The 22,723-nt window shown below is 35.0% G+C and overlaps 1 protein-coding gene across 3 annotated transcripts in view; it reads right to left on the bottom strand.

The window, feature by feature from the left end:
* The window catches only part of PCSK6 (proprotein convertase subtilisin/kexin type 6), a 266,121-nt gene that overhangs the window by 186,162 nt on the left and 57,236 nt on the right, over positions 1-22,723 (bottom strand). For all 3 annotated transcript variants that reach the window (XM_044665405.1, XM_044665406.1, XM_044665407.1), the window contains exons 3-4: positions 1,923-2,033; positions 1,393-1,536 (exon numbers count right to left, since the gene is read on the bottom strand). In XM_044665405.1, the coding sequence (XP_044521340.1) occupies positions 1,393-1,536; positions 1,923-2,033 (255 nt within the window). The remainder of the gene's footprint in view (positions 1-1,392; positions 1,537-1,922; positions 2,034-22,723) is intronic.

Here is a 22,723-nt window from a genome sequence, read left to right as displayed (position 1 = left end):
TAGTAGTAATATATACACTATTGACACATAATTATATAATAATGTCAAATGAAATCAGCATTTATTAAGTGCCTACTATGTGCCAAGTATTTTGCTAAGTCTCCTTCACCCAGAAGGAGTGAAGGTTCAGCCAAAGCCTCCAGGCTCTTGCTCCCCACCCAAGGGCAGAAGAAAGTAATAGAAAATACAGGATGTCCCCAAAGTCATAGCTCAGTTTTAAGTTTCAGTAAGCTGTAATAAGCTTAAAGCTGCACTGACTTTTGAATGCCCTTCATATATCATTTCCATTGTCTTATTTGCTACTAGAGTTGTACAAGGATGTTTTCAGTGAGTCAAAAGAGAATACATTTATATCTTCATTCTTTTATTCAACTTCCAAAATCAGTTGTTTTAATAAAAATAATGATCATCATCATCTCTAGAATGTTCTCGAAGGCCAAGGCTCAAATACAAAACTCACTCTTAAGGCTCAGAATCGAAAGATTTCCTTATACTCTGGTCAAGTGATTCTTTGAAGGTATCATAATAGCCACGTTATTGCCTGTGGTAGTGATTAGAAAAAATATGTGTGTACATATATATTTGTGTATATTATATATGTGTATATTTAATACTAAAGTCAGCTTTTAATCAACTTGTTTTCTAGCTTCTTCCCTCCTTGATCATCACCCACATCCCAAACAAGGCTTTGCGTCAGAGAAAATGCAGCTAGCTGCAAACCCATAGCACCTAGTACAAGAAACAGGCTATACTTTTACTTGTCATCCACCAAATTTGTAACATTTTATCATTCTCTGTAGAAAAAAATTAAATTAACCTCATTGTTTCTTAGGGGTAATCTTTTCTTACACTTCTTCTTGGCACTCCTTTCCTTTTGATATTACATCACATTTCATCCCGAATGATGAATAGAAGTTTCCTTCTTAAGGCCAATTATTGTCCTTTCTTCTTTCCTTCCTTTCCTCCCACCCATCCACTTACCTATCTACCAAATAGGTGCTATGATGTTGCAGCTGGCTACATTTATGTACTTTGTCTATAGCACGCAATTTTATTTGGGACACAGGAAAGAATCAGGATGAGATGAAACTAGATAGCAAGTTGACAAAATGTGGTTTTTCAATGTTAAAAAGACAAGCATTTGATTTTCAAATGTGAATTCAAACCCTTGGTTTGACGTCGCAAAATAGTTTCAGCAAAGTAAAAGTGGAGGCTGCTAAAAAGCCTTGAATTTTTATAGAAGGGCATGCCATTTTTGGAAAATCCAAGCAGAGACTTTTAAAGGGGATTTTTCTTTAGGGTCAAAAAAATACAACAGAAAACAATCCTATATGCCTATACACTATTGCATCTATACCAAGGGAAGTATAAATAATATGAAACTTGACTTACATAATTAGCCACAAGGTCTGGGTGAGTCCTCTCTATTCCATCATCTAGAATGGTCACCACAACATTTTTTCCCGTGTAGCCCCTCTTCCATGCTGCAGGGACATTCATTTCTGATCGGCAGCGACTGTGTTTATCCCCGCAGTGCTAAACAAACAAATGAATCACCAAAACACAGAGATTGAACCATAATACATTCCATTTATCGAACTAGTAGAATTTAAGAGCATAGGCCTGACTATATTCATGTATGCACATGGACAAATAATAAAAAAAATCATGCTTTAAATAACAGGTCTTATTTCAAATAACTAATTTATTTGCCCACAAGTAAAGATGAAATATTGCATTTGGTTGGTCTGTTCTAAGCTATTTCTCTATCATTTCTGTAGAGAGGCATCATCCTTCTTCTAATAGATTTTTCCTTATCCAATTATTCTTTTTGGGGACCTGACCAATTATTAACAAGAATGTATATCAAACTGACTTACTAATACCTAAAACACTTCCCAAAGAAAGGCTCTTCTGCTTACCATGTACCACATGTTGGACCATATTGGGTCATTGAAATAAATGGAATGAGCTTCACTTTGAGCACGTCTCTTTACTCTCCGTTTAACTTCTTGTTGTTGTAGCCATTTTACCTACCATATAAGAAAAGTTAATATTTATTTATATTATCACTTCCTACTTTCCATTGTATCACACATAATATAGATCTCCATCTTCATTATCATCATCATCATCATCATAATGGCTTACATTTATATAGCGTTTACTCTGTACCAGGCCATTGTGCTAAGTCCTTTATAATTCTTATTTCATTTGATACATCTTCATATAACACCACATGGTCATAAAGTTCCAGATTTTAAATTCCAGAAGACAGGATAATACCTATTTAACTTACCCTTGTTAATTTTGTCGATCTACTAAAGTCCTCTTTGGATGACTCTGTGGCATAGAATGACCATTGGATCTCTAAGTCTACACTAGGGAGGTATAAGTTCCAGAAGATCCTACTAAAGTTTTGAGTACAGGAGGGGGTTCAACAATGTCTGTTGCCTAAGAAATACCCTAATTTAGTTCAGAGAGACTCATAAATAAAAAGGTTGTTTGTAAAGTTATACATTTTTCATCAAGAGCAAATCATACTACAGTACGGAAATATGATCAATGACAAAAAGGAATATTCACACCTACAAAATCAAGCATTTTTAAAACAGTGAAGAAAGCTGAATCAGAGTAATTAAATTTACAAAATGGAAGAAAGACAAATGCCAAGATTTTTCAGGATATTCTCCTGAAACAAGTTCAAAATTGAGATGCCTGGTCGCCTTATTCCTAAAGAGATTCAAAGAAAAATGAGGAATTATGTGGAATATAAGCAATATAATAATATAATCATATATAAATATATAAAACAATATAATAATGTTAATATTATTAATTATAATAATATAAGCAAGAAAATATAATAATTGGAGGTATCTTTTTCATAGGAAATTGCACAAGAAAAAGGAATTCACTAGTTCTAGCAAAAATCTATACTGGCTTTCTACTTTTATAATTTGTCTTCAATCTCTTGGTCATTTCCTCCACAGAGCTAGAGCCCTACTTAGATAGTCTCATGAACAAAAGGGTAGAAAGCCTTTTTGCCTGTTCTCATATGAATCTCAAGTACAAAAAAGAGTGAAGTAAATCTCCTCAGTGTGGTATATATGGGAAAACCTTTATAAGTTCCATTTTGGACACAAACTGGCTGTGTGAACCCAGTCAAGTCACTTAATCTCTTCCTGCACTGAGGTGACTCTCTAAGGCTATAAATTGAAGAGTAGGTGCTGACCTGCATTGTTAAAGGCAGTTTCTCATTGAGACTGGCTTATCCCAATGAAGTCACAGATTGGGTTTCAAAACAAAACAAAAGAAGTTAGCAAGAGATGATGATTTTTTTGTGACAAGAACATGTTTTGGAATGCTGGGACAAAATGCTTTTCAAAAAAAAAGGTTTGGGATCACTTAAAAGAGGATAGTACTATAGCCCTCACTGTAACAAAACTCACATGAGATTATTAAGTACCAATCAATAGTAATAATGAATTTTCTCTTCAAAGTAAAATACAAATTCAATGAGTAAAAAACAAATTCCAGAGTGAACACTAAATTAAAATCCCCATGTAAAGTACCAGGTAATTTAAAAGAACTATCAGATTAAGGCAGCCTATAAGTTCAGGCACTGTTCATCACATTTCCTGATGACACTTTGCAGGTTCATCATTTACTAAAGAAATACATATACACACATATGCATATATGTACATATATGTGCATACACACTCATCTCTTAGAATAGAATAACTTTCATTTGACAGAAAATACCCACCCTCCAAGACAACATTTCATTTCAATTAAAGTCTGTTGTACATCATATTCTAAAAATACAATAGCAATACCATTAAATGACTATAAACAATGCAGAATTTAATTTTTTTGGAGTACCTAGAAATTACCCTCCATTGTATCATACTGGGTACTCTATTCATTAATAACCTATAGCTGGAAATAACAATGGCAATCTACTATGGAACACAAACGAATGTTTCATTTGCAATAATGACCACATAGAAAGCCTCCTTTTCTCTAGTGTAGAGGTTACTCCTTGGTTACAAGTTAGGTGTTCAGGAAGGTATGTTGACTTCATTTCACTTTGGATTTGAAAGAATTAATGTGAGAACCTAGACTCCTAAATGATCACTGGTGGAGGATAATCAAGTTTGGCATATTCTACTGTTCTCTGGTAAAATGGTCCTAATGTTAGGATATAAGGAGGTGGCAGGCTCCCACAGCTCAAGGACATTGTCCTTGGTCCCATCCTCTTTCTTTTGGACACTTCATTGTAGCCAGCCTTTGATAGCAACACCTTCTCAGGCCAGTTATTCAATTTAAGCAATAAGCATGTATTAAATGCTATTATGTGTAGGTAATAGGAATAAAAAAAAAAAGGAATCATTGCTTTTTGAGAAAGCAATCATTTTTCTGAAGGAGCTTATGTTGTAACTTGAGATCAAAGGATTATAAAGATAATAGCATATACAGGCAGATAATTAAGGTATATATTTACAAACTGGCCTTGCACACGTCTGCTAGCTGTTCTCTTGAATTCAGTATTCCATATACCATCCCCTTGGCGTTTGTACAGACTATCTCCTTTCCATGTCTGGAATGTACAACCTCCTTATGATCTCCACTAAGAATCATTAGCTTTCTTTAAAGCACAATTTAGGTGCCATTTTCTACATAGGCTTTTCTTGGTCCCATCTTTCCCTTTTGACATAGCTCTCTCTCTTGAAATTTCTTTCTCTTATCTACATACATGTGAAACCTCTGTTCCTGGAGAGGTAAAGACTAGGGGTTGATTTGCACTTGGGAGTTATGAGCTGCAGAAGAGATCAAGTCCAACCAGATTTCTACACTATCATCAATATGTTGAACTATTAGGAGCCGGAAACCACTAGATTGCCTAAGCAAGGACAACTAGCAGAGGTTAGAAATGGAGCATATCAAAGCTTATGTTCCCATCAAAGATGGGATCAGCTACTGACTAATATGTTTCTAGCCAGAGAAGACTGAGTTCCAGAAGGAAGGAAGACCTTTTAGGCAGGAATGTTTGACTTTTGTCTTTGCATTCCCAATGCTTTGTACAAAGTAGATGATTAATATGTATATTGAATAAAATTAAATGTACCTTATTTCCACTTTTTCATAATTATAAATAATGTTATTGTAAATGCCTTTGAAAGAAGTTTTTTTTATGTTCCGAGGGCATAGTCATAATAGTAAAAAGATTCTTGGCCAAAGTAATGCATGAATAAATATGCATTTTTTTATGTTTAACTGATGGCCTCATCAATAAAATCCTAGTCATGCCTCGCCTCAGAGTAGAGGACTCTAGGTTCTTTAAGGCTATGATATAGGAACACAACCTCTGACAAATTCTATTCAGCTAGACAAGTTTTGAGTGCTGGCTAAATGATGGATTGTATAAACTGGCTGCCGTTTAACATTATCTTAGTTACAGCAACCCAAGAAGACTGCCTATGAATCTATGCTTTTGATGAAATGATGGTTGCTTAAAGTATAAATCTGTGATTTAAGTGTAATTAGATATATGCTGAGATTATTATCTAAATTTATTTTCTGCCATCTTATTAAATGCTATATATTCTTCTTAATATTGATTAGATAATTAACCTTTCTGCAGTTTTTATTTTCTGTAGGTTTTATTAAATGCTGGTCTCTCCATACTGTTCCATTGGTTTATTTATATATTTTTTGCTCTATATGAGATCATTTTTTTTAAACCCTTACCTTCCATCTTGGAGTCAATACTGAGTATTGGCTCCAAGGCAGAAGAGTGGTAAGGGTAGGCAATGGGGGTCAAGTGACTTGCCCAGGGTCACACAGCTGGGACATGTCTGAGGTCAGATTTGAACCTAGGACCTCCCGTCTCTAGGCCTGACTCTCAATCCACTGAGCTACCCAGCTGGCCCCTATATGAGATCATTTTGATAACTGCTTCATGTCTTTGAGTCTGAGAATTTGGAGTAGCTACTTATTATCATAATTATTTTCAGTTGCTTTTGGGACAATTGAATCTTCTAAATATACAAGTGAGTCATCAGCAAACATTATTTTGACTTCTTCATTTCCTATGTCAATCTCACCAATATTTTTTCTTGTTTTATGCCAACATTTATCATACCATACTCAGCCAATGGAAGTGCCTAAATTGGGAACCCAAATATTTCAGTAATGCCAAAGCTTTTAACAAGGGAGACAGTAACAGGTACTATCTTGCCAGGTTAAATTGAGAGAAAGTTGGTGAATAGAGCTAGCAAACACTGACAGTTTTACATGCTGCAAACCAATAGAATTCTTTGTCAAACATTCAATTTTCTGTTTTCGAATCTGTATCAAACTCCTTTAGCTATATCTCAGACCTCACTTCTTGTTAGCTCCCTCTGATTTTTTAATTTTGACTTTTTTTACTCTAATTTTGACTTGGATTCCATTGCAGAAATTCCTTTCCATCCTTCATTTTTACCACCTACATTTTGTTTGGATTTTTCAAGTGGAGTTTCTTTTTTTTTAACTTTATAAAATTATTTATTAAAATAGTCACAAGAATGGTAAAAATAATTTTTTAAAAACTAGTCATGAAATTCTTGAGGAAACTGACATTCAGTCAAGTGGAGTTTCTAATCCCTAATGGTATAGAAGCTTCTCTGCTGCAGCAAAGTCCCTACTCATCGAAAGAGGAGAGGTTTCAAATGGCACTAGGAAATCTGCCTATGACATATTCTAACCTTGACCTCATCCATGGTCAACCTATAGGGATAAAATGGGGGTATAAATGGTATAGTATTCATGTTTTATGCTTGTTTTTTCCCCCACATGAAATGCTTCAAGTGGTTTTCTTTCATATGTTGATCCCTGGTTTTCCAGTAGTTACTTTTATCTAGTTGAGGAAAAAATCTTCTTCTTTAAAATTCTTAGCATCCTTAAAAAAATTAGCTCAGGTTGGGGGCAGTTAGGTGGCTCAGTGAATTGAGAGCCAGGTCTTGAGATGGGAGGTGCCAAGTTTAAATCTGGCTTCAGACACTTCCCAGCTGTGTGACCCTGGGCAAGCCACTTAAACCTCACTTCCTAGCCCTTTCTGCTTTTTCTGGCTTGAAACCAATACACAGTATTGATTCTTAAATGTAAGGGTTAGGGTTGAAAAAAAAAAGAATTAGCTCAGGTGCCATCTTCTAAAGTGCCTTTCCTCGTTGATTCTAGTTATTCTTATTCTTTTTTCCTCAAATTATTTTTAATTACATGTCTAACTACATGTGTCTAACAGACATTAGACATTGCAGGTACTTTCTAAATTTTTACTCATTTGAATTACAATTTATCAATTGCTCTTCTAATGTGAACATGTGACGTTTAAAAATTTTCTTTTTAAATGACAAATTATATTGATATTTTCTAATAAAAAAAATGATAATACTTTTTCTATTTCTGTCTTCTTGTAAGAATCAAACTTATTATTTTAATTTTGTTCCTTGGTTTGTCCGAGAAGGTTTTTTTGACTTGCTTGTTTTGCTATCATTATTTTGAGGAGCCAAGGATGCTATTAAAACAGAAAAAGTAGTCCTAAGAAAAGATAGAGGCCTATGATTTCCTGCCCTAGGTAGGCTGATGGTATAGATTTGGTGGTTGCCAACAAATCAATCAACAAACATTTATTAACCAAGAAGTATGTATATAGAATATGCTCTCTCCTCCCTTCTGCCTCTTAGAATCCTTAGTTTACTTCAGGTCTTTCCTGGTCTCCCCAGCTACTAATGCCATCCCTTATAAAGGTATTTCATAGTTCCTTTGTATGTATCTTATATGTATCTATATATTCATCTCCCACATGAGAAGATAATTCTTGATGTCAAGGATTCTTTTTTGCTTTTGTTTTTTAATACTTCCAAAGATTCCTGGTACATACTATGTGCTTAATAAATATTTGCTGCTTGACTGATTGATAAGGAGGCAACAGAACCTATTTATTCCCTTTCTTTTGACTCCATGCTCAGGCAGAGCCATATTCCTGGCCAATTAGTTCCCAGCTTCTGCTTAATTTAATTCTCTTTCCAAATGAACTCGCCTTCTATCCAGACACCTGGGTTTCCTTTTTGATCCATGATCCAAGTGGAAAGCTAGTGTTATCCTGTCTTTATTGGCTGGTCAGAAGACTATCTTGGTGACTCATTACCAATTAAGTCAGCATTCAACTCTAGCACATAGGAAACAGTAATTTAGCCCACACAAAGGCAAAATCTTGCTGCATGAAAGGAATTTTACCAACAAAATCATTTAAAGGGGTTGTGGTAGGAAAGGACTTTGTGTCATATAAGGCCATTTCTTCCTATACCCTCATTATAGGGCACTTAGTGGTGAGGAAATGACCAAGGAACTGGTGGCTAAATTAACTGTTCTACAGAACTTCTGAAGAAATCATGAGCTTCATCTATCAAAATTTAAAAGATCACTGCTTCTCCTCACCTTTTTTCTTTTAAAAACTCTTTAGCATACAACATATGCACATTAACAGTGCCAAGGGGTTAAAAAAAACATGTACTTTCAGTTTATTTTTGTTATTTTAAATTGAAGCTTTGTCCTTGATCATGTCAGACTTTAAAAGAACAAAAACATCATGACACTAAATCCCTCAAAACTTCTTTGTTTTAGGCATTAGGAGTTTCTACTTTAAAAGGAACATCATCTGCAGGCTCATAATAGCATATCTTTTCTGCATCACTGGGCACAAAGACTTCTAAACTATGGAGTTTAGAAATAAAAATACATCTAAGAGAAAAATAAGTTGTTAAAAAGTAACTCAATTAAAAAAGAAAAAAAAGAGAGAACTTGCGTGTATGGTTAGAACACTCTTTCCCAACTATTTTATGAAGAATCTTAATTTTCATTTGTGTGGAAGGGCTAGAAAAGAATGAAGAAGATTAATGGACTGTAAGGGAAATCTCTTAGAGCAAGGGAGTGAATACTGTGCATTATTCCCTTCACCAAAGGAAATGCCAAGAATTTGCATGATCACTTATATTTTTCTTAAAACTGACCCATCTCCTAAAGGCCCCCCCCTTTTTTTTTGTCAAAGGTATTGCCATTCTTTCAGTCACCCAGGCTTGCAAAATATGTATTATCCTTGATACCTCATTCACTTTTCAGATCTTCTTATATCTAAATACTGTGTTTCTCTCACATCTGTTTAGGTCCTCATATCGTATCTCTTCCTTGGACTACTGAAATATTCTTCTAACTGGTGTCAGTGCTCCTAGTTTCTCCACACTCCAATCCATTCTGTTCTCAGATGCATGAGGGATTTGTCTAAAGTATAGATTAGATCACGTTATTACCCTATTTTAAACTCAAGTGAGGGGGCAGCTGGATGGCTCAGTGGATTGAGAGCCAAGCTTAGAGATGGGAGGTCCTATGTTCAAATCTGGCTTTAGACATTTCCTAGCTGTGTGACCCTGGGCAAGTCACTTAACCCCCATTTCCTAGCACTTACCACTCTTCTGCCTTGGAGCCAATACACAGTATTGACTTCAAGATGGAAGGTAAAGGTTTAAAAAAAAACAACTCAAGTGACTCCCTATTATTTCTAGAATAAAATAGAAGCTCTTCTCTCTGGTATTTAAAATCTTTTACAACCTAGTCATCTGAGTTATCCAGCCTTATGCCATTTACTCTCCTTCATGCACATGATAATCCAGCCAAATTGACCTTGGTATTGTTCCTTGTGCAAAGCATTCCAACACCTGTCTCTATTCCTTTGCATTGGCAATTCCCCAAAGTCTAGAATGTACTCCCTTCTCATTGCTGCCTCTTAGAATCCTTAGCTTCCTTCAAATGCTACCTTCTACAAGTTTTTCTTGATTCTCAAAGCTGCATTTCCTTTTCTCCCCAAACAATCTTCTATCCACTTATAGGCAAGTTGACTCCCCAGATATAATATAAACTCCCTGAGGGCAGGAAGTATTTGACTGTGGTCTTTGTGCTCCTAGCTTAGACTTTGGCACATAAGGTGGCTTTGTGGATAGAATGTTAAAGCTAGAAATCAGGAAAACTTGACTTCAAATCCATCAACTCAACCTACATTTACCTCAGTTTTCTCAACTAAAATGGGGATAATAACAGTACCCATATCACAGGGTTCTTTGTGAAGACCAAATGGGACAATATTTTAAAAAACTTAGCACAGTGCTTGATATGTAGTATGTGCTACATAATTCTTATTCCATTCTCTAGGAAGCACTTAAATGTTAACTGATTGATCAAAGATCTAGCATACTGGGTAAAACTTTAAGATATATAGGTAGGTACCAAATTGATTGGCAAACTAACTCAAAGAAGTTCAAAGGATTTTCCCCAAATGCAGTAGCAGTGAAAGTGTTTAATTTTCCTTAATAAAAAAAGAAAGTGGAAATTAGGCACAAGGGGAAATGTCACATAAGGATTTGAGGTTTGCTTAGAGCTTTCTCTAGGGGCTCCACCATTAAAGCAAAATTAGCAGGTTTCAGATTCTAAACTTTACAAATATGCTGTAACCAAAAATAGCTTTAAAAGATTATGCTTCTGAGAAGGAAGTGTAGTTTGGGTTTTAATGTCTACGCGAATGACATTTGTTGGCTTTTTAGTGGTGCCTGACATTCAGGAAGGTCAAATATAAGTGATTTTGGAAAGGGCAAGGTTTGCCAAATGCCACTTACAGCCCATACAAACACAAATCATGTTTCTTAGGGAATCTGTCTAAAGTATCTGGATTTTTCTAGTCAATAATTGTTTTTAAAAAATTGGATATAGCCCCTTTTCCTTCTAACTCTTCCCCATCCGCATTTGCAAAGTCTTTCCTTAAACTCTAATATATTAATCAGAATAAATGTAGGTGTACTGCAAAAGGTACTTTATTCTCCACAAACTCTGGAATTAAAGGTTATGTTTAGAACAAGTTTCCCCCATCAGTTTGAGTATATATCTTGAGATAGGGATGGTTTCATTATTTCTGTTCATATATTTAGCACCTAGGACTGTGCCTCACTCAAAGTAGACTCAAAAAATGCTTGCTAATTTACTGAATGAAACATGAAGCTCAAATGGTTTCCTTTGCTATTTTGTCTATACATCAAAATATCTATTAGTTCACCGGCGATCAATTAATAAACATATATGAAGTGTCCATTATATACCAGGCACTGTGCTAAGTATACTCTCTCCACTGAAGCAGATAGCAATCCCTCCATTCTTCAGTAGATGATCCTCGTGAATTACTCTGGCCAAAAACATTAATCTCTCAGCAGCCAACTTCTTGGCTCTAAGCCTCTTCAGTATTGGCCAGGCTAGCCCTTGGATAACAAATACATCGTCCATCACCAGATCTGTTCTTGAAGTCTTTCCAACGTGGTAGCAAGAGCTCTCAGAAGGTTGGAATATGCACTTATCAATATCAAAATGAAACAAAACGATGTGGAAAAATGGGGACATTAACACACTATTGGTGGAACTATGAACTGATCTAACCATTTGGGAGAGCAATTTGGAAGTATTCCCAGTTGATTATAAAACTGTATATACCCTTCAACTCAGCCATGCCATTGCTGAGTCTGTTTCTCAAGGAGATCAGGGAAAAAAGAGAAATAACTTATATATTACAAAATATTTAAAGAAGCGATCTTTCTGGTGGCAAAGATATGGAAATCAAGGAACTGTTCATCAAACAAATTGTGGTATATGATTATGCTGGAATACTACTACCCCATAAGATATGATGAGCAGAAGAATCTTTTTTTCAAAAACTTAGAAAAAACTACATGAGATAATGAAGAGTGAAACAATAAAACCAAGATAACATTATATATAGCTGTAGACTTAATATTTGAAAAATAACTTGTGAATGTTCACCTCCAAAGAATGAATTTTAAAAATGAAAAGTGAAAGACATAATCAATATATACCTATCTGTTAGCTGGATAATGCCTTTTATTGTGTGGGAAAGGGAGGGAAGGGCTGATGTCTGTAAATAAATTCTACTAATAAAAATTTTCAAAAGAAAAGAAAATGAAACAAAACCAAAGGCTATAACAAATTGTCAGAAGAAATAAGGAGACTTCAAAGAGTTTTGGCAATCTTCTAGGTAAGTACCTTTTAAATCTGGAAATAATTCACTATTGACATGATCTCAGGTATACAGAGTGCCCAAGTGTGGTTTCCTTAGGTATACCTTTTAAATTTTCACTACTTACATTTTATTTGTAAGCCACTCCAGGGAAAACCTTTATAAATGTTGGGTTTGGATAAGGTGAACAACAGATGGTAATTTTGCAACTTACATTCAAGGAGCCAATGTCACATAACTGAAAAAGCTAGAGCAGAGAAGAACATCAGCTGTCCTTCACAACAAAGCTATTGAACTATATTGATTTCTGAAGGACAAACTCTGTCCTAAAACTCTGCCAGCTAGAATACAGCACGCAGAGTTGTAGAAATTACCAGAATAGCTTAGTAAGGTTTGGGTGTTGGGCTGGGGTAAGAAAAGGTATAGAGATTCAAGGGGCTCCAAGAGACCCAATTCAAGCATACTGGGGCAAGACAAGCCCCCTGTTTATTCAGAATTTTAACTCATTTGAAAAGGTAACTTATAGCATGTTATTAGGATATTTAAAACAAGGAATTAGATATAAGGTCCACTCACTTTACTTCAATATTGCAAAGCTGTGTGCATTATCCACTTGCTAAAGATGTCACTCAGATTGTTGGAGGCAACTAATTTCTAGTGGCACTGGTTAGTTTGGGGAAAGTGAAAAAGTAAAGAAAAATGGCACCCAGTCAGCTAACTCCTTTTTCTTTCTTCACAAACATCCCCAAAATAACATTTACCTTTATGAGAGGCTGATCCCTACCCACTCCTCGGAAATTGCAGAATGAAAGAAGGTCCTTCCTGAAATGTTTGCCAGAAGTTGAGCTCTGGGTGTGTTTGTTGTTCAGAAAAGATGAAAGAGAATTTAGTCATCTCTTGGAAATATTATACATGAGAAAATCAGGGGGCAGATAGGTGGCATGGTAGATAGAATGCCAGGTCTAGAGTCAGGAAGACTCTTCCCAAATTCAAATCTGACTTCAGACATTTACTGGCTCTGTGACTCTGGGCAAGTTACTTAATCCTGTTTGCCACCATTTCCTCATCTGTAAGATAAACTGGAGAAGGAAATGCCAAACCACTCCAGTACCTTTACCAAGAAAACTCCAAAAGGGGTATCAGAGTCAGACACAAATGAAAATGATTGAACAACATGAGGAATCACCACATACTGCTTTGGCCCATTGAAAGTAAATTCTGAGAATAGGAATCTTCCAGACACTATGTGCCCAGGCTATGAGACCTCGGGAAAAGAACTTCACCTCTTTGTCCCCCGTCCCCCAAGTCTCCTCAACTGTAAGAGAGAGAGAGCTGGACAAGATGATTTCTAAAGATGCTACCAGCTCTAACATTCCATAGTTGTGAAATTCTGTCTTTACTGAAGTGAAGATCTTTGCTGAACTGTTCTAAAGACCTTATCTGTCAACCTTTAAACAAATTTCAAAGTCTACATGAGAAAATTTTATGATAAGTTTAGAGGGGGTAAATGTTGTTATCAGCATATCTAAGGTTTTTTCAATCAACTAATCAATAAATAAACATTTATTAAGTACCTACCATGTGCCAGGCACTGTGCTGAGCCCTGAGGATATAAAAAGAGGCAAAAGACAGTCCCAGATTTCAAGAAGCTTATGGAAGAGACTACATGCGAACAAATATATCCAAAGCAATAGGAAATAATCCAAAGAAAGAAGGCTTTGGAATTGAGAGAGTAGGGAAGACTTCCAGTAGAAGAGGGGATTTTAATTGGAACTGAAAAGAAGGCAGGGTGGTCAGTGGTCAGAGTGGAGGAGGGGGTATTCCAGGCATAGGAGATAGCCAGAGAAAATGTCCAGAGCTGAGAGACAGAGTATCTTATTCATGGAACAGCCAGGGGGACAATGTCACTAGATCAAAGAGTACATGCCTGCGAGTAAGATGTGAGAAGGCTGGGTAGGTAGGAAAGAGCTGGGTTATAAAGGACTTTGATTGCCAAATAGAGCATTTCATATTTGTTCTTGGAAACAACAATGTGGTGTCATGGCAAATTCTAGATTTGGGGCCAAAGGATTTCAATTTGAATACTAGCTCTGCCATTTAATATCCTTTGTAAACTTGGGCAAGTAATTCAAATATTCCAGACCTCAGTTTCCTCATCTTGTAAAATGAGAAGACTGGATGCAATAATCTCCAAGCTCCCTTCTAATTCTATATCAAAGATCTTCTGATCTAGAGATTGAAAAAAGAAATGAAAGCTACTTAATCAGCAGCATCTTGGAACTTCAGGCAGAATAGCTGAACTAAAAAAGAATTCATTAATATTAAGCACTTAACAAATGCTTATTAATTGACTGAGATATGGACCACATAACTAAAAGACATTTACCTGTTTTCTCTGTGGTATTTACAATGAATCCTAGGACTTTGTGTTACCCTTTGTCTTCTCACTTGTCCTTTCCTTAAACAGGGAAAGTCTAGTGAATGTTAGGTCAGCTCATACCTATCTTCTCAACTGATCTATCAGTCAGCAAATTGGATTGGCTGGCAATGGCTGGCAAAACCAACAATCAACAGAAACTGTTGTTCATTTACTGAATTGAACCATAGCAGCGACCTTGGAAAAACATGCTTTCTTTTTTGGGAGAGACTTAAAACAGGTATACCCACTCTTGATCCTAAGAAAATGTAAATTTCAGTGAAACAATTACTAGAAGTGGTAAATTCTGTCATAGCAGCAACATTGTAAATGGAAGATATGTTCCTAGATATTTACAATTTGGACCACAAAACAATTAAAACTATCTTTAAACACTTGAGACTCTATGATAGAGTTGGACAGAACTGGGCCACTTAAATCTGCTAATAGAACAGAGGCATTAGGACCAATCACACTAAGTTATAGGGATTCCTGAGGTTTGCTACCATTGACACCTAGGAAAAATGAGGGAAGGGAATGACTGGCTCAAGAACAAGAAAGAAAGAACCTATTACAATTCAGAAAGGGGATAGGAAGTTAGTAAACTTCCCAGAAGTCATCTAATTTCTTATTCAAGATATAGCTAGAAATGATAACTATCTGATGAATTTGGACACTTTTCTAAGACTTAAATGCAATGTATGGAAGAGGGAGAGTAACTGACTGTAGTTGGAACCTTGGGGTGAGGAATAAAATTGTACCTGATGCCATGTCAATAGACCAGAGAAAGAGAGAAAACTGAAGAGGACAATAACTTTGAATTTGCATTTTTTCAAAAAAGTTTTAAACCGAATTCTATTCTTTTTTCTTAGTTTCCCAAAATCAATAAAGTGGAACAATTAGGTTGCTGCCTCTCTATTTCTTTTATTTTAAAATTTTATTTGTTTCTTACATTAAAATTCCAAAATATCTCCCTTTGCAGTAGATTTGACAAAATGATATATATTTATATAAAATTATGTCTTGCTTGTTTCAATTTATCAGTTTTTTCCTCTGGAGGTAGACACACACATGGTATTCTTCAAACAATATTTCTATTACTGAATATAATGCTCTCTTGATTTGTTTGTTTCCCTCTTCATATTTTCATGTAGGTCTTCTCAACTTGTATTATTAAATACCAGAGGAAGTGATACAAACAGATCACTGGTAATGGCTTCGCTCACAACACAAACTGAAACTGTACCATGGCTGGTCTCCAGTGACTAACCCTATATTATGGGGGGAACTGAGTTTAACAGTAAATCTTGATAGATAACATATTAACAATGTCACAAGAATTTTATATTGCATATTTGGAGTCAGAGGTTATCTAGTCCAAACCATCATTTTATAGATGAGAAAGCTGAAGTCCAGTGAAGCTTAGCAACTTACCTCAAAGCACAGGGAGCAAGTATCAGAACCAGATTTTGAACCCAGGCCCTCTAACTCCAAATTTACTTTCCCACCAAACCATATAAAGTACCTACATGTGGGTGGGACAACTTTATGTTAGAGTAAAAGGACATATAATATCCAACCATGTGATTTATCTAAAATGTCTATATGTCCATTATACTTTCCTTCCTTCTTCTAGATTTATAATTATCTTAATAATTATAGCTAATATCTATATAACACTTTGTTTTGTACTTTATATACAATTTTTACTTTATATACATTATCTAATTTGATCCTTACAACCACCGTGTAAAGTTATTGTTATTATTATCTCCATTTTACAAACAAGAAATAGATCAATATAACTATGACTTTTATACCTGGCTTACGGTGTAACCTGTATAAGATAACAGACCTTATCTCTGAACCAAAAATCGCAGGGAACATATTGGAGAAAGGATATTTCTTTTTCAAATTCTCATCTTAAAATACATATTCTTAAAGAATCAACTTAAAACTAGTTGAAACAATTAACAATTTTAGCAAAGTTGCAGGACATAAAATAAATCCATATACATCATCGGCATTTCTATATATTATCAATAGCACCCAGTAAGAAAAGAGAAAAAGAGAAATTCCTTTTCAAGTAACTATAGACAGGATAAAATACTTGGAAGTCTTTCTCCAAAATATACCCAGGAACTATATGAATACAACTACAAAATACTTTTCACATGAATAAAGACATATCTAAACAACTGGAAAAATATTATTTGCTCATGAATAGACTGAGCTAATACAATAAAAGTAATAATTCTACCTAAATATATTCATTTATTCAGTGCCATACCAATTAAGCTACCAAAGAGCTAGAAAAAGTAATAATAAAATTCATCTCAAAGAACAAAATTTGGTCAAGAATATCAAGTGAATCCATGGAAAAAATGGGAAGAAGGCAAACTAGGAGTGCCAGATTTAAACTATATTACAAAGCAGAGATCATAAAAAATAATAAGGTTATGGCTAAGAGACAGAATGTAGATCAGTGGAATAGATTCTGTACACATTATATAATAGTAAATGACCATAGTAATCTAATGCTTGATAAACCCAAGGATCAAAGTTTTTGGGATAAGAACTCATTATCTGAGAAAAACTGCTGGAAAAACTAGAAAGCTATATGGTAGAAATTAGACATAGACTAACATCTCACACCATATACCAAGGGATGGTCAATATGGGTACATGATTTAGACATAAAGGGTCATAGCATATACAAACTAAGGAAGCATGAAAAAATTTACCTGTCAGACCTATGGATAAGGGAAGATTTTATAACAAAACAAAAGATTGAAAATCTCAAAGGAGAGATAAAATGGATAATTCTTATTACATGAAATCAAAAGGTTTTTGCACAAACAAAGCAATGCAGTCAAAATTATAATGAAAACAGACAACTGGCAAAAAAAGATTTTTATGGCAAATTTCTTTGATGAAGGCTTCATTTCTCAGGCCCCTGAGATAACTTTACAAAAACCAGAGCCATTCCTTAATTGATAAATGATTTTTTTTAAAAAAATGAATAGGCAGTTTTCAGAAGAACTCAAAGCTTTCTATATTCATATGAAAAATGCTTTAAATAACTAATAATTAGAGAAATGCAGATTAAAACAACTCTGAGGTAACCTCCTTATACATATAAAATTGCTTAATATGACAGAAAAGGAAAAATGACAAAGGTCTAGTTTACCTCTCTGTCTCTATTCCTTTTTCTGTAAAATGGGGATACCTATAGTACCTTGCCTCACAGGATTATTATGAGAATCAAGTTCTGATAATATACAAGTACTTTGAAAATCTCAAATCAGTATGTGTGTCAAGTATGACTATAAGGATCAAATAAGATTGTATTTCAGTGTTCTGATTTTTTCAGAATTCTTCATATGCATAATGGATTTTATCCTCAAAAATATTTTAATTTTTTTCTTTTCTAAGGACACTCATAAAATAGATTCTTATCCCCCAAAAAAGCCTCAGTCCTGCATTGTCTTCTTTCATGAACATAGAAATGGGAATTAGAGGGCATTAAGAAACAGTTCTTAAAACAATTGCAAACATTAATTTAATGGCTGGTACTCTTAAGATAATCATTTCCTAATGGTCATTGGAAGAAGTAAACCTTATTCATATTGACATTCTCACTATAAATGAAACCAGATGTTAGAGCTTCTCACCAAGAGAAGCCAGACAGCTGCACAAGGAAGAGGCAGACAGTGCAGATGTCTACAATCATTAATTACCTCCCCTTGGCTTTGAAAAAAGTATCAAAAGACTGTTAATCAGTGGACAAGCATGACTGGAAGCCAGCCCTTGGGTGTTTGTGCTCCATAGCTTCCAACTCCTTCTGTCACCAAGTATGGAATGTAGGGACCTGAATGTGGCCCAAATGTTAATGCTGTGCTTCATGAAACTACAGCAAGTGTTTCTAGAAAATGATATGACTATGTGGAAGCAGAAGTGTTGATTTTTGTGAGTCAGTGCATGTGTTTGTGGGAGTTGTTCTGATGTTGATCCCTAGACAATTTGAGGGTGAGGATCCCTGGCAGCTTGCGGGTGATTTATAATAATAGGGTCACAGATATACAGTTCAGAAGAGATCTTGCAAATCCTGGTCCAACTCTCTCATTTTATAGAAGCCTTATTTTAGGTCTTATTTTAAGTCTTCTCTTTCGTACCAAAATAAAGACGTATTGCACCAAACGTTGTTGGCCTGTCTAATTCTACTGTGAGAGCTTCTTTAAGGCCCCAAACCTCAAGAATTAACTAGAACAAAGAATATGATAAGATGCTTTAAACTGTCAGCATATACTTTACATATATGTGGAAAGAGCATAACCAGTAGGTTGGCCACTTAGTGATGAATTCTTTAGCCACAGCAAACCAGGAAATAAAGAAAAATACAAAATGACACTTAAGAGAGAAAGTACTAAGACTCACAAAATTTCCAGGTTTTTATGTAAATTTTAACTTGACTCTTGGTACTCACAACACATACAACTAGAGTAACTTAATTGTATAAATCTCAGAAATCTCACCATAAACTGAGTAGAGATCAAAATTGTAGCAAAAATGGAAAGATGACTCACAAGCTTAGATAAGCAAATAAGTGAGTTAGTCTCATGCATCCAAATCATTTCATGGGATATGTGGTCATTCCATAGTACCTGCAAAAAGTCTACTGTGAAAAGAATTACAACTTATGTATCAATATCTATTGCATATGACGAAAAGGAAAAGAGATTCTGGGCAGAATTGAAGTGAAAACACAAATTAAATCAAAAGATATTGATACTCAGAGACTTCATGGTAACGGTGAGAATAAACAAGAACAATGAAAAATATGGTTAGGGGCATGAAATGAGAGATGTCAAAAACTTGTAGACTACATTAAAGTTTCATGCTTATAGATCTTGAATACTTCCTTTGAGAAAATATTACAGTGTTGGACATGGTGAGCAAACATAAAAGAGTGAAATTTATTATGTTTTAAGAGATGTCATTCAAGTCAGTCAAATGTTTATTAAGCATTTACTCTATGCCAGGCACTGTGTTAGAAGCTGGGGTTACAAATAAAGGCAAAAAATCATTTTTTCCCTTAAGGATCTCACATTCTCACATTTAAGGATCACATAGAGAAAATGATATATAAATAACCAGGTACATAAAAGATATATAAAGTAGAAGTGAAAGACCATCTCAGAGAGAAGACATTAGCAACTGAGAGGACTAAGAAAGGCATCCTGCAGAAGATGGGAGCCAAGATAAGTCTTGAAAGAAGGCAGGAGGCAAAAGTAAAAGAGAAATGCATTCTAGGGATGGGGGACATCCAGAATTGGAAGATGGAGTGTCATGAGTAAGGAACAGCAAGTTGACTTGTGTAGCTGGATCATAGAATTTGTAGAGGGAAATAAAGTAGAAAATAAAGAGACTGGAAAGACTAAAAGTATCTAGGTTGATAAGAGTTTTAAATACCAAAAAGAAGGTTTTATATTTGAGGTTGGAAATAACAGGAATCCACTGAACTTTATTAAATAGGGGGTTGACCTGGGCAGACATACTTTAGAAAAGTTACCTGACAGCTAAGTGAAGGACAGATTAGCAATGAGGAAAGATTTGAGGCAGGTACACCAGGTAGATGATTGCAATAGACAAGGAGAGTGCTGATGAGTTCCCTGCACTGGAGTGGGAGCTTCTTGAGTAGAAAGAAAGGGATGATTTATTCAAGAGATGTTGCAAAGGTAGAAATAATAAAACTCATTAACAAGTGTAGATGTGATGTGTGTACAACAGATTAGATATGTAGAGTGTGATGAGGAGTTGAGGGTGACACTGAGGTTATAAATCTGTTTAACTGGAAAGATGGTGGTGCCTTCAACAGTAATAAGAAAGAAGGGAAAAGGACAGAGTTTGTGGAGTGGGGTGGAAAATATATAATGCATTCTGTTTCAGACAGGAAATGATTCATTTATCAATCAGCTATTTGTGTACAGTTAAGTCACAAATAATTTTATAACAATTGAAATTAATTCAAAGATAGAGTGAAGAATGGCATTTTAAAGATGGCATACAATTAAAACAATGCATTTCATTTACTTAAAGATTTATTGATGCTGAAAAATATTTATATGAAAGAAAGGACATTTACACCAATTAAAACAATTTTAAAAATAAGTTTAACTGATATAAATCAACTGTCACATTCATTAATACAAAGATGCTTTAAAAGCACCTTAACAAATGTTTGATATACTTGCCAGGTAGTAAGACATGGCAACCAAAGACAATATCGATTTAGAATATAGCTGTAAAATCTACAGAGAAAGATCAAGGTAGAACATGAACTACGTTGCATCATAAAACAGAAGCAATGGTGGTTAAAATCACTTGAAAAGTTTGGCAAGAGATACAATGAAGCAAAGTCACTCCAGAGACACTTAGGAATAAAATTGGGAAGTATGAAAACAAATGAAACATAGAAAAGATCTGCAAACAGTATATTTAATTCTTTTGTCATCATTGATGAATCCACTACACATAGCTTATAATATCATAATCCAATTTGCTTAAAGAGTTAGAAAGGATACTAAAGAGAATAAGATTAAGAAAAGAAGACAGATTAGATTAGGTATACAAAGAGGAAGCCTATTCTGGAGGTCACAATTGTGAAGGAACTAACTGATTGATTCTAAAAGGATCTGAAAGAGGGGTAGATGCTAAAAGGATGGAAACAATTGAGGGGGGTCTTATCACTACTTAAAAAAATAACTGAAGAAAATACCATCAATTGCCAAGCTATATGTTAATTTTTCCAATTTCTTCCATTTTCCATTTTTTCCATCTTTCAATCTATATGTCACTGAGAATAACCTTTAATCAGATATTACAAAGAAACAGAAATATATTCCTAAATGTGATATTCCTTAGTACAGCACACCTTTATCATCACATGGTTATCTGAAAGATCTGACTCTACTCATTGTTTTCGGACTCTGAAAATATTTGTTTTAACAGAAAGCAAAAAGACTACTTTAATGGTTCTCTTCTGACAAAGTGTCTTACATACATATATACATGCATCAAAATTATATAAGATCCCTTGAAGTACACATAACAGGGACAGTCTTCTTTGATGTGCTTTTTGGTCTTTATTATCAAGTAAGGCACACCAAAGGTACTTGCCACAGTAGTGAACAAGATCCAGTGCTGATTCCACATCAGATAAAGATTCTCTAGAAATAAAGGATCAGCTAGGTGGCACAGTGGATAGAGCACCAGGCCTAGAGTCAAAGTATTCAGGAGTTTAAATCCAGCCTCTAACACTTAATAGTTGTGCGATCCTGGGCAAGTCACTTAAACTTTTTTTTGCCTCAGTTTCCTCATCTGTAAAATGAGCTGGAGAAGGAAATGGAAAAACACTCCAGTATCTTTGCCAAGAAAATACCAAATGGAGTCATGAAGAGTAAGATATGACTGAAAACAATTGACTAACAAAAGATACTATGAGGTTCCCTACATCAGAGACTGTAGTCCAGGCTAAGAACACTTGTTCTAGATCAGTAGTTCCCAAACTTTTTTGGCCTACTGCCCCCTTTCCAGAAAAAATATTACTTAACCCCCTGGAAATGAATTTTAAAAAAAATTTTAATAGCAATTAATAGGAAAGATAAATGCACCTGTGGCCATCACTGATCCCTGGATTGCTACAGCACCCACCAGGGGGTGATAGTGCCCACTTTGGGAATCACTGTCTAAATACTCCTGTTTGTGGATGATATTGTGTTGGTTGCCCTAGAACAATCTGTATGAAATGCCCTCTGTATGAAATTTATAGTTCCTCAAGAGTATGACAAGCATTCATATGAAAAACCAAGAAAATGAAGGAATGAATAACTGATAGGGTTTGTCTATGTCTTTCTGTGTGTATTTACACATACGCATTAATATATATGTACATAGATAAATATCAGCAACATAGAGATATACATATATGTGATATGTTGCTATTCTCAATATCAAAATATGTGAAAGAAATAAAGGAGGTGGGGAGGAAAGGAGGAGACAGAGAAGGAGAGAGAGAACTGCTTATGACACATTACACGAAGGGAATTATAAAGGAGAACTAGAGTTTAAAAAGCCAAGAAAGAATCATAGGAATGAAAAAGAAGGCTTAGTATCATGGCAAAAGGAAGGAA

Source organism: Gracilinanus agilis, chromosome 2 (genome assembly GCF_016433145.1).
Source record: "Gracilinanus agilis isolate LMUSP501 chromosome 2, AgileGrace, whole genome shotgun sequence".
Taxonomy (NCBI): Eukaryota; Metazoa; Chordata; class Mammalia; order Didelphimorphia; family Didelphidae; genus Gracilinanus; species Gracilinanus agilis.
Note: the sequence above shows the minus strand (reverse complement) of the source record. Positions and strands in the feature narration are given on the sequence as shown.